Source organism: Sphaerodactylus townsendi, linkage group LG04, assembly GCF_021028975.2.
Source record: "Sphaerodactylus townsendi isolate TG3544 linkage group LG04, MPM_Stown_v2.3, whole genome shotgun sequence".
NCBI lineage: Eukaryota > Metazoa > Chordata > Lepidosauria > Squamata > Sphaerodactylidae > Sphaerodactylus > Sphaerodactylus townsendi.
The window spans coordinates 135921597-135935848 of NC_059428.1; the positions used below are offsets into that span (position 1 = coordinate 135921597).

At 46.8% G+C, this 14252-nt stretch overlaps 1 protein-coding gene across 2 annotated transcripts in view; it reads right to left on the reverse strand.

Moving 5' to 3' along the window:
* Nucleotides 1-14252, reverse strand: part of VWA8 (von Willebrand factor A domain containing 8) — a 114740-nt gene that overhangs the window by 75411 nt on the left and 25077 nt on the right. Inside the window, exons 8-16 of one of the 2 annotated variants that reach the window (XM_048494282.1) lie at nucleotides 12694-12802; nucleotides 11546-11650; nucleotides 8723-8854; nucleotides 8211-8345; nucleotides 7536-7613; nucleotides 6618-6778; nucleotides 5097-5210; nucleotides 2714-2882; nucleotides 2274-2351 (exon numbers count right to left, since the gene is read on the reverse strand). In XM_048494282.1, coding sequence (XP_048350239.1) covers nucleotides 2274-2351; nucleotides 2714-2882; nucleotides 5097-5210; nucleotides 6618-6778; nucleotides 7536-7613; nucleotides 8211-8345; nucleotides 8723-8854; nucleotides 11546-11650; nucleotides 12694-12802 — 1081 coding nt within the window. Of the gene's footprint in view, nucleotides 1-2273; nucleotides 2352-2713; nucleotides 2928-5096; nucleotides 5211-6617; nucleotides 6779-7535; nucleotides 7614-8210; nucleotides 8346-8722; nucleotides 8855-11545; nucleotides 11651-12693; nucleotides 12803-14252 lie in introns of both variants that reach the window. The other variant, XM_048494281.1, reaches the window with a different exon arrangement.

Consider the following 14252-nt stretch of genomic DNA (forward strand, 5'->3'; position numbering starts at 1 on the left):
GAATGAATAGTATGCAACCTAGGTGGGAGGGCACACAACTGAGGGGGCGTGGAAGTCAATACCTTGGTGAGTACAAAAAATTGATACTGTTATGTGGCCGAGGAGGAACAAGCATTGCACTTTGCTGGCATGGGGGCAACCCCTGGCCGGAGGCCACTGTAAGCGGCAATCCTCACTACGGAGCCTAAAGGCCTCACTTGGAGAGGATATGGATGGCTTTTGAAGTAGGTTCCTTTGGATGTTTCTGAGGCTACATCAAAGTTTTGTTCATTGCAATGCAAATACTGGCTGGAAATAAACGATTATTCTCAGGATCAACATAAAGTCAAACATCTGTTAGGGTAAATAAATGTGCTCAGAAGAAGAAAGCTGGAGGGTGCAGCCCTACAGTGTGCGCCTGACCAGTTACTTGTGAACAGGAGACTCTGTGTCGGATGCGCATCAGTCACTCAGCATGTACTGATATAAGAATAATCCAGCCCACTCTGGTGTTCAGTGGCCTGCTGCTTTGTCTAGCAACAGTGGGTACCAGATGCTACACACAGGCAGCATCACAGGCTGAGGAGCTCCTCAGGAGCAAGCAGCTGCACTGGGGGTTTCACCTCTCATCATGCTGAACCTCAGCCATCTCCTCCGCTACCTTACCCTAAATGCCTTAGGCAGTGGTGGCGAACCTTTGGCACTCCAGATGTTATGGAGTGCCAAAGGTTCGCCACCACGGCCTTAGGGATCTCTGACAAGCTAAAAACTATTGCCTGCACTGCCACTGAACACTTTTACACTGGCAGCCATCGCTGCCTCAGAACCTATAGATCAGTCCACGGTTTGTGACAAGGCATCAACCAATTAACCAGTGTTCATTTTCCCCAACAAGCCATGACACCTGGGACATCTGAATGCAGGTTCTCATTAAATATGCACCTCCTAGACATTAGCCCAGAGGTCCCAAGCTCTTTGAGCCTGAGGGGATCTTTGAAATTCTGATGCAGCATGAGGAGGCTGCCTCAGGAGGGGAGGCCAGTCACGAAACAACTCCCACAGCTTACCTTCAGCCACAAAGTGAAGATCCTTGAGCTATGGGGGCAGCTGCTGCCAAAGCAGCCTTTTAAAAAAATCTGCCCAGTCAGGTTCGCAAAGGCCGACCAGAAGCCTTGCTGGGCAAAAGGCCCACCTGGACCCGGCCACTTTCTCAAAACACTTGATGGGCACCAGGAAAGGTGTTGGTGGGTCCCATGATGCCCGGAGGCAACAGGTTGGAAAACTGTGTAGTAGTAATTTTCTAAATCTAGTAATCCAATGTTCAAGTACGAGACCCGGCACAAATGTCGAAGCACAAGAGGTAGATCACGACGAGCAGCAGGATTAATTCATGGCTATAAAAACAGGTTAGCAATGGAGGTCATGCTGACTTGTTTTTATTTTATACGAGTACTCATAGGCATCTGGCAGCCGGCCTATGTGGGGAAACGCTGCTATATTCCGCCCCCACAGCCCTGTCCTAAGCTGCCTCTGAGTGTATATCTAACAGAAAACATTTCGATTCAAAGCACAAACAGGCTATTTATATCCCTTCCTGCAGATCTCCTGTCACTGCTCATCTGTAGGAATTTCCCCTCAGTCTGTAGTGTGACTCACTCAAATGATGCGGGCCTCTGGACATCTTGCAGTTTCTGAAAAGGAATCCCTACCGAGAGGGCCTATTTTTTTCCCTACTCGTTACCAGTAATTAAGGGCCACTAAACCACTTCAGCAGAAAAGGGTATGTACACAAAGCTGCACATACATTTATCAAGATGGACAAATTGGGGCAAGGCATTAAGAGGAAGCACTTGGGAATTAAAAGGTCCGTGTTTTCCAAAATTAGCAATTATTTCAGGCAATTATTTCTTCTTAAAATAAAGTGTCCTTAAGAAAGATAATCGAGTAAAATATTCTCTTTTTGATCCTCTTAAATCTAGCTGTTATTATCCCCTCTGTTCTACCACGGCTGATCATTTTGCTCAAAACATCAAAGGCTGTGTCATGTGATGAGTCTCGCCTACTCAGAATCAATTTGAGACTGGAGCTATTCTGAGTGTACGACATGCCCGAGCTCTAACATATGTATGAATACACAACGATTTCCACAGAGATCTCCAGTTGAGAACATGCTTCAGGCAGCTTCTAAGCATGACATGATGGAAACCCCTCTGAGGCATCCTTGTCATAGGAAAGACATAGCAAAGAACAAGGGAGGGTGCGCATGTGGTTAAATTGTGGAAAGCAGTTCTCACGCGGGGGTCCTGGGTCTCACGAAGTTTATGTGTCAACTTCAACAGCTGCTCCACTGCAGCACTGGGCACATTTGGGACCTAATTGGGGAGAAAAGACACCAAATCATACACAAATCCATACTATCCGCAAGCGTACACACACACATGTTCTCATCAATTATACATCCTATACAACAAGGGTCTTCAAACTATGGCCCCCAGATGTTCATGACCTACAATTCCCATCAGCCCTGCCACTTGGCCATGCTGGCAGGGGCTGATGGGAATTGTAGTCCATGAACATCTGGAGGGCCATAGTTTGAAGACCCCTGCTATACAAGAATAACCACAAAAGAGGAGCCCAAGTGGCCTCAAATCTTTTCACCACAGCTTCCACCAAACAAATGGATGAAGAATCGTGAACGGGCCGAGCAGACAGTTGGGTTTTTGCACAGACTGACCTTCTCATTAATAACTTTCATCTCTTCACTCTTGTTCAGAGGCTTCACATAATGGAAAAGGAAAAGCGTTAAGAGCTCTGGGATCAGCCACTGCTGCGTAGCACTTCCGACAACCGGGGGCTCTGCTAAGGCAATTATTCTAAACGAAGGGTGGATGGGGAAAATGGACCTGGGAGGAACAGAATTAGTTTTAGATGTCTTGTCCTGGACTGGCCTGAAAAACAGAAGAATGTTGTTTGAAAGTTTGCTATGTTTTGGCATTTCCGTCCGCAGCATAATCCACAATAGGACAGCCGGATTGCTCTGCTTTCCAGTCTGCAAGCCAGCACAGAGTGGAAAGCATCTTGAATGAGCAACACGGCTCTTGTCTGGGAGGCTGCATGATATAATGTACCCCCGGGGTCTGCACCTTAGAAGCAATAATAAGGACAACTGGAAGCTGAAAATACTGAAGGGAATTTCTAAATAATTAACAGGAAAACAAAAAAAGCAGCTGAAATAACCAGGTGAAATAGAACAAAATTGCCAGAGAGCAGCAAAATCACAGACCACCAATCGTATCTTGAAAACAGTTCCATTTGTTGTGATGTTTGCTGTGATGTTGCTGCTTCTCCTACAGAAAAACAGGAGCCTGATTTCTTTGTCAGCCCTGGCAGAAATCACTGTGGAGGAGGATTGAGAGAAGGCCTGTGACCCTAACAACTAGTGAAAGGCGAAGGGAAGAAAAGTGCATCTTCATGGCAACTGCATAACCCATCTTAAAAACCGTGACAGAAAGAAAACAAAAAAGAAGAAAGGCTTTAAAAGAAAGGAAGGAGGGGAAGGAGGCTAGATAACTGGCCATAAGAGCATCCCACACAGCTGAAAGATGGATTTGAGAGAATGGCCAAAGAAGAAGAATGTCAGGTGGAAGGCTGTAAGGGTCAAACAAGAACCCACAAGCAAGAGCTGGAATGGCAAGATTCATTTCAGGACCAAACATGTAGGCACCAAGAACCATCCTGCTCTTTCCCTTCTCAGAATCACTTCCAAGCGCAAATTTGCGATCAAAATTTTGAGAGCCTCCCCCCCAATATTTCCCACCCCATGGATGAAACAAAAGCTAGGGAAGGGGGAAAATGATGAGCAGAAAATTCTGAGATCTTCCCCTCCTCAGCACATAAAAGCACTGTAAGAGCCTTGCTGGATCAATCCAATGGTCTGTTTAGTCTAGCATCCTGCCTCACACAGGGGCCACCCAATTGCCTCAGAGAGCCAACAGAGGCCCAGAGTAGCTGCAATTCTTTGTTTTTCTGACATATGCACCCCCAGCTCATAATTCCTTCCCCTTGCTGTTTTCCTAGGAGACTCTTTGAATAATGATAGCTTTTTTTTCAATTAGAAGTATTTTTTTCTAAGCAAAAACATACACCAAATATTGTCGAAGGCTTTCACAACCAGATTCAACTGGCTGTGGTGGGTTTTCCGGGTTGTGTGGCCGTGGTCTGGTGGATCTTGTTCCTAATGTTTCACCTGCATCTGTGGCTGGCATCTTCAGAAGTGTATCACAGAGGGAAGTCTGTTACACACTGTGTCCAGTGAGAAGGGAATGTTTTAGTGGGGTATAAATTGTCATGTCCCCAGGTGGGGAGCCAATCAGTAAGTGTTCGGGTGGAATTTGCTATGCACAGGTATGGTTGATAGTATAGTATTGCAGGTGGGGTTTTTCAGTCCAGGGAGTGATTCACATTTGCATTCCCTGCAGGGAGTGATTCACATTTGCATTCCGTCCAGGGAGTGATTCACATTTGCATTCCCAGCAGCAGCAGCAGCAGCAGCAGCAGCAGCAGCAGCAGCAGCAGCAGCAGCAGCAGCAGTAGTATTGGTGAATGCATATCTTGTGTTTGGATGGAGTCCACGAACTTAGCATGCCCTTGGCCTGAACACCAGATTCCCCACCTGGGGACATGACAATTTATACCCCACTAAAACATTCCCTTCTCACTGGACACAGTGTGTAACAGACTTCCCTCTGTTATACACCTCTGAAGATGCCAGCCACAGATGCAGGCGAAACATTAGGAATAAGAGCCACCAGACCATGGCCACACAGCTCAGAAAACCCACCACAACCAATAGACCAAATAGTTTTCACAGGGTAGCCATGATGGTCTGCAGTAGAATAGCTAGACTGGAATCCAGCAGGATCTTGGAGACCAGTAAGATTTTAGGGAGAAGGAGCTTTTGAGAGTCAAAAATCTTGCTGGCCTCTTACATGTTTCTAGATGCGAACCCAACTATTACCAAACAAAATCTCTACCCGTTCAGAATTTTAAACAAACAATGGTGTTCACGAGGGCCATGGAGAATTCTGAGCCAGGATTATTATTGTCCAACAAGTTACCTTTGCTGTAGGTTTTCATCTGAGAGCTGCAGCTGTTCTTTTAACTTTTCATATCTGTCTTGCCTGAGCAGGATGGTGCCATCATAAAGCGTGATCTCTCTATCATGAATTAACCTGCAATATGATGGTAGAACTTCATACAGTGGTAAATCTTTTTGAATCTCTAAAGAACCAATTTAGAAGGGTGAAGAACAAATCAAAAACAAATGCAGAACAAATTAATGGAATTAATGGAAATCACTGCCTTTATCTTGGGCTACTTATTGCTTTATTCCTGCATTATAAACTCTGGAACACTAAACATGTGATGCTGGAATACACCCCCAAACAGCATCATTTTCAATGGTGTTTAAACTAGGGAGCCCAGATTCTCCTTTTAAATCCACCTTAAAGGGAGAATCTGGGGTCCCCAGTTTAAACAATATTGAAAGTGATGCTGTTTGGGGGTGGATTCTCCCCCACCCTGAAACAGCATCACTTTCAATGTTGTTTAAACTGGGGACCTAAGATTTTCCCTTTAAATCCATGCTAAAGGGGGTAGATTTAAAAGGAGAACCTGGGGGAATTTGGGGGGTGCCTGCTGTCAGGATGCAATTATTAAGATAGCAGCACCAACATTTCAGAGTATCTTCAGGAGACCCTCCTGATGATACCACCTAGGTTTGGTGAAGTTTGGTTCAGGGTGTCCAAAGTTTTGGATCCTCAAAGGTGTAGCCCCCATCTCCTATTAGCTCCCATTGGAAACAATGGGGGATGGGGGCACCCCCTTTGGGAGTCCATAACTTTGGAACCCTTGAACCAAACCTCACCAAACCTGGATGATATCATCAGGAGAGTCTTCCAAAAAATCCCTGAGATGTTGGTGCTGCTAGCCTAAACACTGAGCCCCCTGCAAGCCAAAAACGGAAAAAACACAAAAATACAAAAAAACCACAAATGGACCTGCATTTCTTGCACCTCCCCAAGGGAGGCGCATTTGACTCCCCATGTCTCCATTGCTGATACGCCACTGTGCCAATGCACTATTTACTCCACTTTGTGGATTGTTTTGATTGAATACTGTGTAATCCACCTTGAGTCCCTGTGAGAAAGGCACTCTATAAAGATTGAAAATACATAAATAAAAACAGGAGAAAAGCAGTCAAATGTGTGGCACGCCAAGTTCCTTGAAGAAATGGCAGGACGAAAATATATTCAAGAATTGAATAAATAAGTGAACTGCCTTCTCTAGAGCCAGTTCATGCTATCTAAAAACCCTCTTATGAGGCTGAGCACAGGGCTCAAAGTTGTACCGGTAGACTTACAGAAGTGCCACTTCTCTGGGCAGGAATTGTGTTGAGAGCTGCTGCACAATCCTGGCTGTTATCAGAAGAAGAACTCTATTTGAGCCAAGCTGGTTGCACACGGTCAAGAGTGGCACCAGCTAGCCTGAGCCCAGTGTTCCAGGGGGTGCAGCCTTGATTTCTGCATACTCAGTTAAGATTCATCAAGCCCACCAGTTGCTACACTTGTCATACTGACCTCTGGAGCACAGCTAGAGTGCCTGGGTTGACCCGGTGAATGCCATCAAGCACGACAAGCTTCCCTTCAAGGGCGGCTGTTACTAGCGGAGAAGGTCTCCAAGAAGTGTCCCCATTTGGGAGGGTATACCTTTGCTGCAGCAGGTCTCGGGCAGTCATATCCTGCGAGGAACAGCAGCGTCAGTGTTAAACGTCGGTTATTTTGCATGCGGAGTTTTCACCTTTTGCCTTACACGAGATACCAAGTTAAGGACAGGAAAAGGCTACCTTGGGGTTTCAGCTGTGGATTCAGGCATTTCTACAGACCTTAACCAGAACATTCCCCACGTACACATGAAACTGTCATCCTGAATCAGACCATAAAGTCATCTGTTCAGATGGGAAGTGGATCTCCAGGATCTCAGATCTTTCAACATTCTTTTACTGGGAGATTCTGGGGGTTGAACCTGAAACCTTCTAAGTGCCAACAGCCCCTCCCCTATTTAGGTACAATAGTTTTACCTACAGAAAGGGGAAAGAATACTCCCTGCCAAACTTGAAGGCCCCTCCCAAATAACTCCCTGCTTCTCTATCAAGCTCCACACACCCAGCTTCACTTCTGTTCCATGTCCCTGATGCTGTGGGTCCAGGGTAGGGGCAAATGAAGAACAGTTTCCACCAGAGCGCTCTCTCTCTCTCTCTCTCCCCCCTCTCTCTCTTTCCCCCTCCCTCTCCCTCCCCTCTCTCTCTCACTCACTCACTCGCACGCACGCATGCACGCACACACATACACACCACTGGCTTCCTCCACTGTCCATCCTGTGCGAATGGCCCGCTTATCTCCAGAATACCATGTCATTTTTTCCATACGTCTGAATACCTCAGCGGGAGCCTGTCCTTGACTCTGTAAATGCGGGAGTTGCGAAACCAATATGTTTACCTGATAGAGCATGAAGGATTCCATGTGGTATCCTAAGGCAGCCGAAAACTCCTTAGCAACAACTGTTTTGCCACAGCCCTGAGGAAGGAAAACAAGTAGCAATAATCAATACACCACATCGAATTATTCAGAGCGATTCACATACATTATTTTGCAGAAAGCCTCACAACAGTCAAGGTGGCCACGATTAATGTTCCCAGAACACCCAGATGGCAACAATGGCTTCCTCGTGAATTCCTGGAAGAGCTGAAATCCAAGCCAAGGATGGCGTCTTGACCCCAGAGATGTAGATTGGACAAGGTTTCCAGTTCCAGGCTGGGAAATTCCTGGAGTTTGCGGGGAGGGGGTTGAAGCCTGGGGAGGGCAGAGTTTGGGAAGGGGAAGGAGCTCGGAGGAATGTGAGGCCATGTAGTCCGTTGTTGAAAGCAGCCATTTGCTCCAGAGGAACAGAGCTCTGTCACCTGAAGATGAACTGGAACTCCAGGAGCTCTCCAGGCAACACCTGCAGGGTGGCAACCCCAGCTCATGAGATAGCTTGTCCATTCATGGCCCTGCAAACAGCCATTCAGCTGGGCCACTCATAAGCATTATGGTCAAAGCCACCCAGTGACCAAGAGCAGCTGCTGGAATGTTTTGTCAACATTCAATGAAGGAGAGTTTTATTACGCGACTCACTTTTTCTCCAATCAAGCAGACGTCTTTCACCATGTGAGACAACATCACGGCTGCCAACAGCTGTTCATGGCTGGAAGTCCTGATAAAATCTTCTGGCCCAGAACGCAGATCGGCTGGCTCCGTTCCAGCTGGAACCTGCCAAAGTTTACAAGCGATAAGCATTTGGTTAATTGTGCCGTTTCTCACTAAGCTGACAATGCAAAGTCCTCCTTGCCCAAACAACCAAAGACCGATCTCTGGAAAACAACATAAGCTTGAATCTGTAACCCAGCCTGAACCTCTCTCGCTGACTTCCAGCTCAGTTTATAATGAAATTAAAGTGAAATTACTGATCTTTAAAGTCCTAAATGGGTTGGCTGCAGAATTTCTAAGCACAGCTTTGTTTCATTTAAGCCTCTCTTGTGTGCTTGGTAATCCGGGTGGGGGGGGGGGGGGCAGCTCTGCTCCAGGACATGAAAATCTATGCCAAAAAGAAAGGCTTCTCCCTTCTGCAAAGCTTTTTTATTAATTACCTGAAAGGTCACTTCTTTCCCAGCTATGTGGACTGTCACGTCAGCCTGGAAACTCTGGTCATTCTCTCTCCTTCTGACACTTGTAACTCTCATAGGAAGTAAAGGTTTTGCTGAATCCCGGAGCTCAAATCTCTAAGAAAGAAAGAATGGATATTTTGTGCATCTTTAAGCATTAACTACAGATGGCTAGGGGACATCTAACCAAGTTCAGAAGTGGATTTATTGACCATAGCTAGATCCAGTAGTACCTCAGCAACCATCAAACTTTTCAGCTTTCTCAAAAGTTCACACACGCCAAACTCCTGTTGGTCTCTGAGGTGCTACTGATTCAAATCTAGCTGTTCTGCTGCCAACCAACATGGCTGCGTCCTGCAACTGTCTTATTAAACACAGTTATCAGTGGTTTTATGTGACATAAGTACGCAGAACTCCAGGCTGTCGACTTACCCGATGCTACCAGGACAGCGTGCAAGAACTGCCCCAACATGAAACTTCTCTGCCCTTTCCCCACCTCTCCACCTTTCAGTTCTCAGCTGCTGCATTGTTTTTAGCCACCTTTTCCTTTTATGTAGCAATCCAATAACCAAGCTGCCTTGGACAAAACCCGCAATGTTCAGAGGCAGCCGACCAGTGGTGGGATCCAAAAATTTTAGTAACAGGTTCCCATGGTGGTGGGATTCAAACTGTGGCGTAGCGCCAATGGGGCTGGGCGGGGCATGATGGGGGCGTGGCCAGGCATTCCTACAGAGCATTCGCAAAGGGGGCTGAGGACTATGGCAAGGGCCGCCCAGCCCAGCTGCGCGGGATCCTGGGAAGCGGGGAAACAAATGCACGCAGGCGCAGGCTGCCACGCACGCCGGTGCACCTCCTGCTAGACTGCTTCAAGTTCTGCGCGCTACTGCTGAGAGGGGCGTAACTAAGGCAAAAATCACGTGGCAAAATCACCAATTAATAACCCCCTCTCGGCACACACAAATAATTAGTAACCTACTCTCGAGAACCTGTGAGAACCTGCTGGATCCCACCTCTGCAGCCGACCTCTGAATCTCAGCGTGAAACAGCAACATCAGGAGAAAGCCTTGGCCTCTATGCCTTGTTGATGGCCCTGGTTGGCCACTAAATGATACAGGATGCTGGACTAGATGGACCTCCTGTCTGATCCGGAAAGGCTCTTCTTATGTTCTCATGGAGGCCTCTATGCCTCACAGTTAGCTCTACAGAGGAACTGGCTGGCCACTGTTTCAGACAGGATGCTGGACTAGAAGGACCCTCACTGGTCTGATCCAGCAGGGCTCTCCTTATTTTCTCACGAAGGCCTCTGTGCCCTGTTGACGGCCCTAATGAGGAACTGGATGGCCACTGTGTGAAAGCGGATGGTGGACCACTGGTCTGATCCAGCTAAGCACTTCCTTTATGGTCCAGATACCACCTTCTACTTCAAGTGCTGGAGAGTTAGCTGCCTGCTGTTGCCTCTACTGGTCCCAGGATGGATTCCAGGGCTACAGCATCATCTGCCAGCATTCTTTTTTTCCCTGGTCAAGCCCAATAAAAGCCTTAGGACAGTGTCAGGGGAAGTCTCTTGCTCCTGCCAGGTCATTCCCTTGTTATCTTGAGAATCATCTGGCCTTTCCTCTCCAGCACTTCCCTGGCCTGCCTTTCAAAGGGCCTCCCTCGGCTCCCCCTCTCCCCCCATCCGAGGGACCATGCCCAGTGCAAGATTCAGCCTCAGGGGCAAATGGACTTTCAGCCTGGGCTGCTGCCCCACCCTCCTGAGTTTCCCCAAAGGGCTGTGTTTTCAGCCCATGCAGGCCTAAGGCTGGTCGCTGCCACCTGCTCCCTCCTAGCATCTCCCCCTGGATGGTCCTGGCCTTGGCATCCTGCAGTGGGCCCGCTTGTTGCCATAAGGGACTCAGCCACGCCTCCCCCAGCATCGCCGCCCCTCCTGGCTGCAGTGAGGCACCATGGCATGCTGGGCTCAGCCATGGGCCCATCTGCTGCACCACCCGGCTAGGCCTCATTGCTCCTGCTGGCTGCTCGCTCCCTCATCATCGCTTCTCCTGGCCTCCCTGAGTCTGTCGGGCGTTGCTTGAGGCTGGACTGTGGCCTCTGCTGTCAATGCCCCCAATGGCCAGTAGGGTGTGTGCAGCCCAGGACCAGTTCCTGCTGCCACGGTCAGTGTGGGACCTCCAACTTTGGACACACTGCTGGTGAAATTCTGCTGGAATTGCTGTTTTTAGACTTTTATAAGCTAAAGATGCTTAAAACTCTTTTATCCTTAGAATTGTAAGGCAGGAGAGAAACATTCTGACACACACACAGAAGGAACACTTTTAGCAGGGAGAAACATTTCATTCATGTCAGTCCTTGCCTGTAGTCTGACATGTAAAGCCCAGCCACTAGTTTATCACTTCAGTGAGAATTGGCCCTAGGAATACCCGCTGTGTGCCTCAAAAACAAAAGCACAGAAAATAGAACAAAGTAGTTTGACTAATGCAAAAATGCACTGGTAATATGTTCCCTTGTGTTTAAGCAACTGGGAGTCAGCTGTGAGACTCAGGGCTCCTCTCCTCTCTCTTTGCTGGGCCCACGCCCACCACGCAGACACAAACCTTCCTCCGAATTCATTTCTTGCTTGACCTAGGAGCTCAGCATGAACAGGGGGAATCCAGGCTTCACAAGTAAGGCAGAAGGCCACATTGCTGCACCCCACACCTGATTCCTTAACTAATTTTAACCACCTCCTAGTGTGAGATAGCCAAAAGTCCCAGCCAATAGCCCACCAGCGGCTGCTTATGCGCACCACAAATATTTACTTGTACTTACTTTTAACGCGTCTTCTACTGCAGTCTTTCCTTCCTTGCCTAGCAGGATCTCATATGGATAAAGCCAATGAATTAAGTGCTCGACTGACATCATAGGGATGGAGTCCTTGGTGAAGGAGGGAATACAGAAAAAGTGAGACTGCCGTCACTAATACATTAACCCTGAAAAACACAAAGGCCCTAAAACAGCCACTTCCACAGGAGCTCAGCTGGTCCAGCCCTTTGAAATCCCTAATCACAGTTAATGTGAAGGGAAGGAGATCAGGACCGAAACATCAGCTTTTGAGATTTTTAAAGAACACCTGTAAGAACAATTCCCCATGCACTATCCCTGGCTCCCAAACAATATTTGTAGGTAACCTAAGGCTGCAGTCCTAAATAACTTCCCCAGGAATAAGCCCCCTGAATAAAATGGGACTTATGTCTGCATTACACTTGTTTCGGATTAATCCTTAAGCTCTACAAAATTCACAAAAACGATTATTTCCTGGAAGTTTATTCTATACAGAGGAAGAAGAGTTGTTTTTATACCCCACTTTTCTCTAACAAACAAGTCTCAAAGTGGCTTACCATCACCTTCCTTCCCCTCCCCCCACAACAGACACCTTGTGAGGTAGGTGAGTCTGAGAGTTCTGAGAAAACTGTGACCGACCCAAGGTCACCCAGAAGGCTGCATGTGAAGGATTGGGGAATCAAATTCATTCAACAGAATAGAGCCAGCCTTTCATGTGGGGAACTGGGCGATCGAATTTGGTTCAACAGATTAGAGTCTGCCGCTCACATGGAGGAACAGAGAGTCCAATCCTGTTCTCCAGATTAGAGTCTGCCACTTCTAACTACTACACCACTATTTTGCATATATGAAGGTGCAAGTATACCACTTGCAAGGGCACTGACAGGCACTTCCACATCAGCTTAAAGGCAGAATAATTTCTCTGACTTCAGAAGACCCTCACCGGGTCCAATCCAAGGACTCTACGTCTCAATGGCCTCCTGTCCTAATCTTGCCATGGAATTAATTCAGTCACTTTGGAAGCAAGCTCCACACTACAAACCCTGCTACTAACCACCCAAGTTTAAGAATCCAGCTTTACTATACAAACAGCTAAAGCATATAGGCAACATTTCTGAATATTTGCATGGACCTACCAGAATCTTCACAGCAGAAGATAAGCTATCTACAGGAAAATCAGGGAGCCCCAGTGCAGAAGATTCTTGAGTGCAAAGAGTTGTTGCAAAGGACAAAAGCTGGGAAATTCTAAAAAAGAAACAACCAACAGCAATTTTTAACTTAAATTCACAACATTCAGATTTGTGATCAGAAAAAATCCAGAACTCATCAGGTTTGGGAAATCTTCCAATGCACCCACCACGTGCCAAGGACGACAACTTCCTGGCCTGGAAATAGCCACAAGTTAATCTGTTCATTTTCATAAAACCAGGATGTTTATGATTTCATCCTTATGTGGAATCCTGGTTCATTGGCAGGGGGAACCATTATGTGCCCAAGCATCCAATTCAGACATTATGACAAACTATGTGGCCTATTTCAAACCAAAAAGTCTTGGTGTGGCAAGGAAGGAGGAACGAGGGGAGAAGACAGGTCCCCGTCTGGGGTCTTACAGTTTGTTCATGTCATCTGAATCCTGCCAAAATATGCTACAATATTAAGGACATTATAACATCTTGCAACTATACAGGGGTACACACAATCGGGCCTGGATGCATGGTGCACATGGGCCTCATTCACGCACAATTTGGTATCCTGTATAGAATATATGATCCCACAAAAGCAGTAAGAAAGTGTCTTGCCAGCTGAGCAGGTGATAAACCCGCCCCCCGCCCCCCAGTTCTCAGTAGCACAGTGTTCTGTCTCCTGTCTCTGTAGCTAAAACCCGATGGCTGACAGCTCACCTATTTATTTATTTATTTATTTATTTATTTATTTGTTTATTTATTTATTTATTTCATTTTAAAACCGCCCTCCCCCGAAGGGGGCTAATGGGATTTGTAGTCCATGAACATCTGGAGAGCCACAGGTTGCAGACCCCTGACCTATCCCCAAACTAACCGATTAAAATAAAATAAAGTCCAAATCTATTTAAATTCACACCTTTTTTGACATGTAATATTTGGGCTTCCTAATGCAGAGCTCACCATTCTGCCAAAAAGAGATAAATATACTCTAGCAATTCCCAGTCATTGTTTTATTTGCTCGTTCCCCCCTTCCCGCCCTTTCCCTGCAACAGGGCCTTGGGAGCAGCTTGCATCGTTCTCCTCTTCTCCAGTTTCCTCCTCAGAACAGTCCTGTGAGGCAGGTTAAGCTGAGAGTGTAGGAAGAGCCCAAGGTCACTTACCAAGCTTCCACAGCAGAGTGCGGATTCGAACCCAGATCTCTCAGCTGTTCAATGCCCTAACTACTCCACCACACTGGCTTTTATGACCCATGAAAAATAACAGCTTAAAACTAGGATTTACAAAGCAAACATGTAATAAAGTTTCAGCTTTAATTGACAAAGAGGCTCATCCAAAATTTATTAAATGAAAATTCTTCTCCATCGTATCTCAAACCCAGCTGCAAGTTACAACATGGCTTACAGTACTATCTGAAGCAGTTTTACCATTCTATGTCAATGAGTGTAACTGGGTTTAAGATTGCACCATTAATTTAGTACTTCACTTAAAAGAGCAGTTGTAGAATCAGTGTA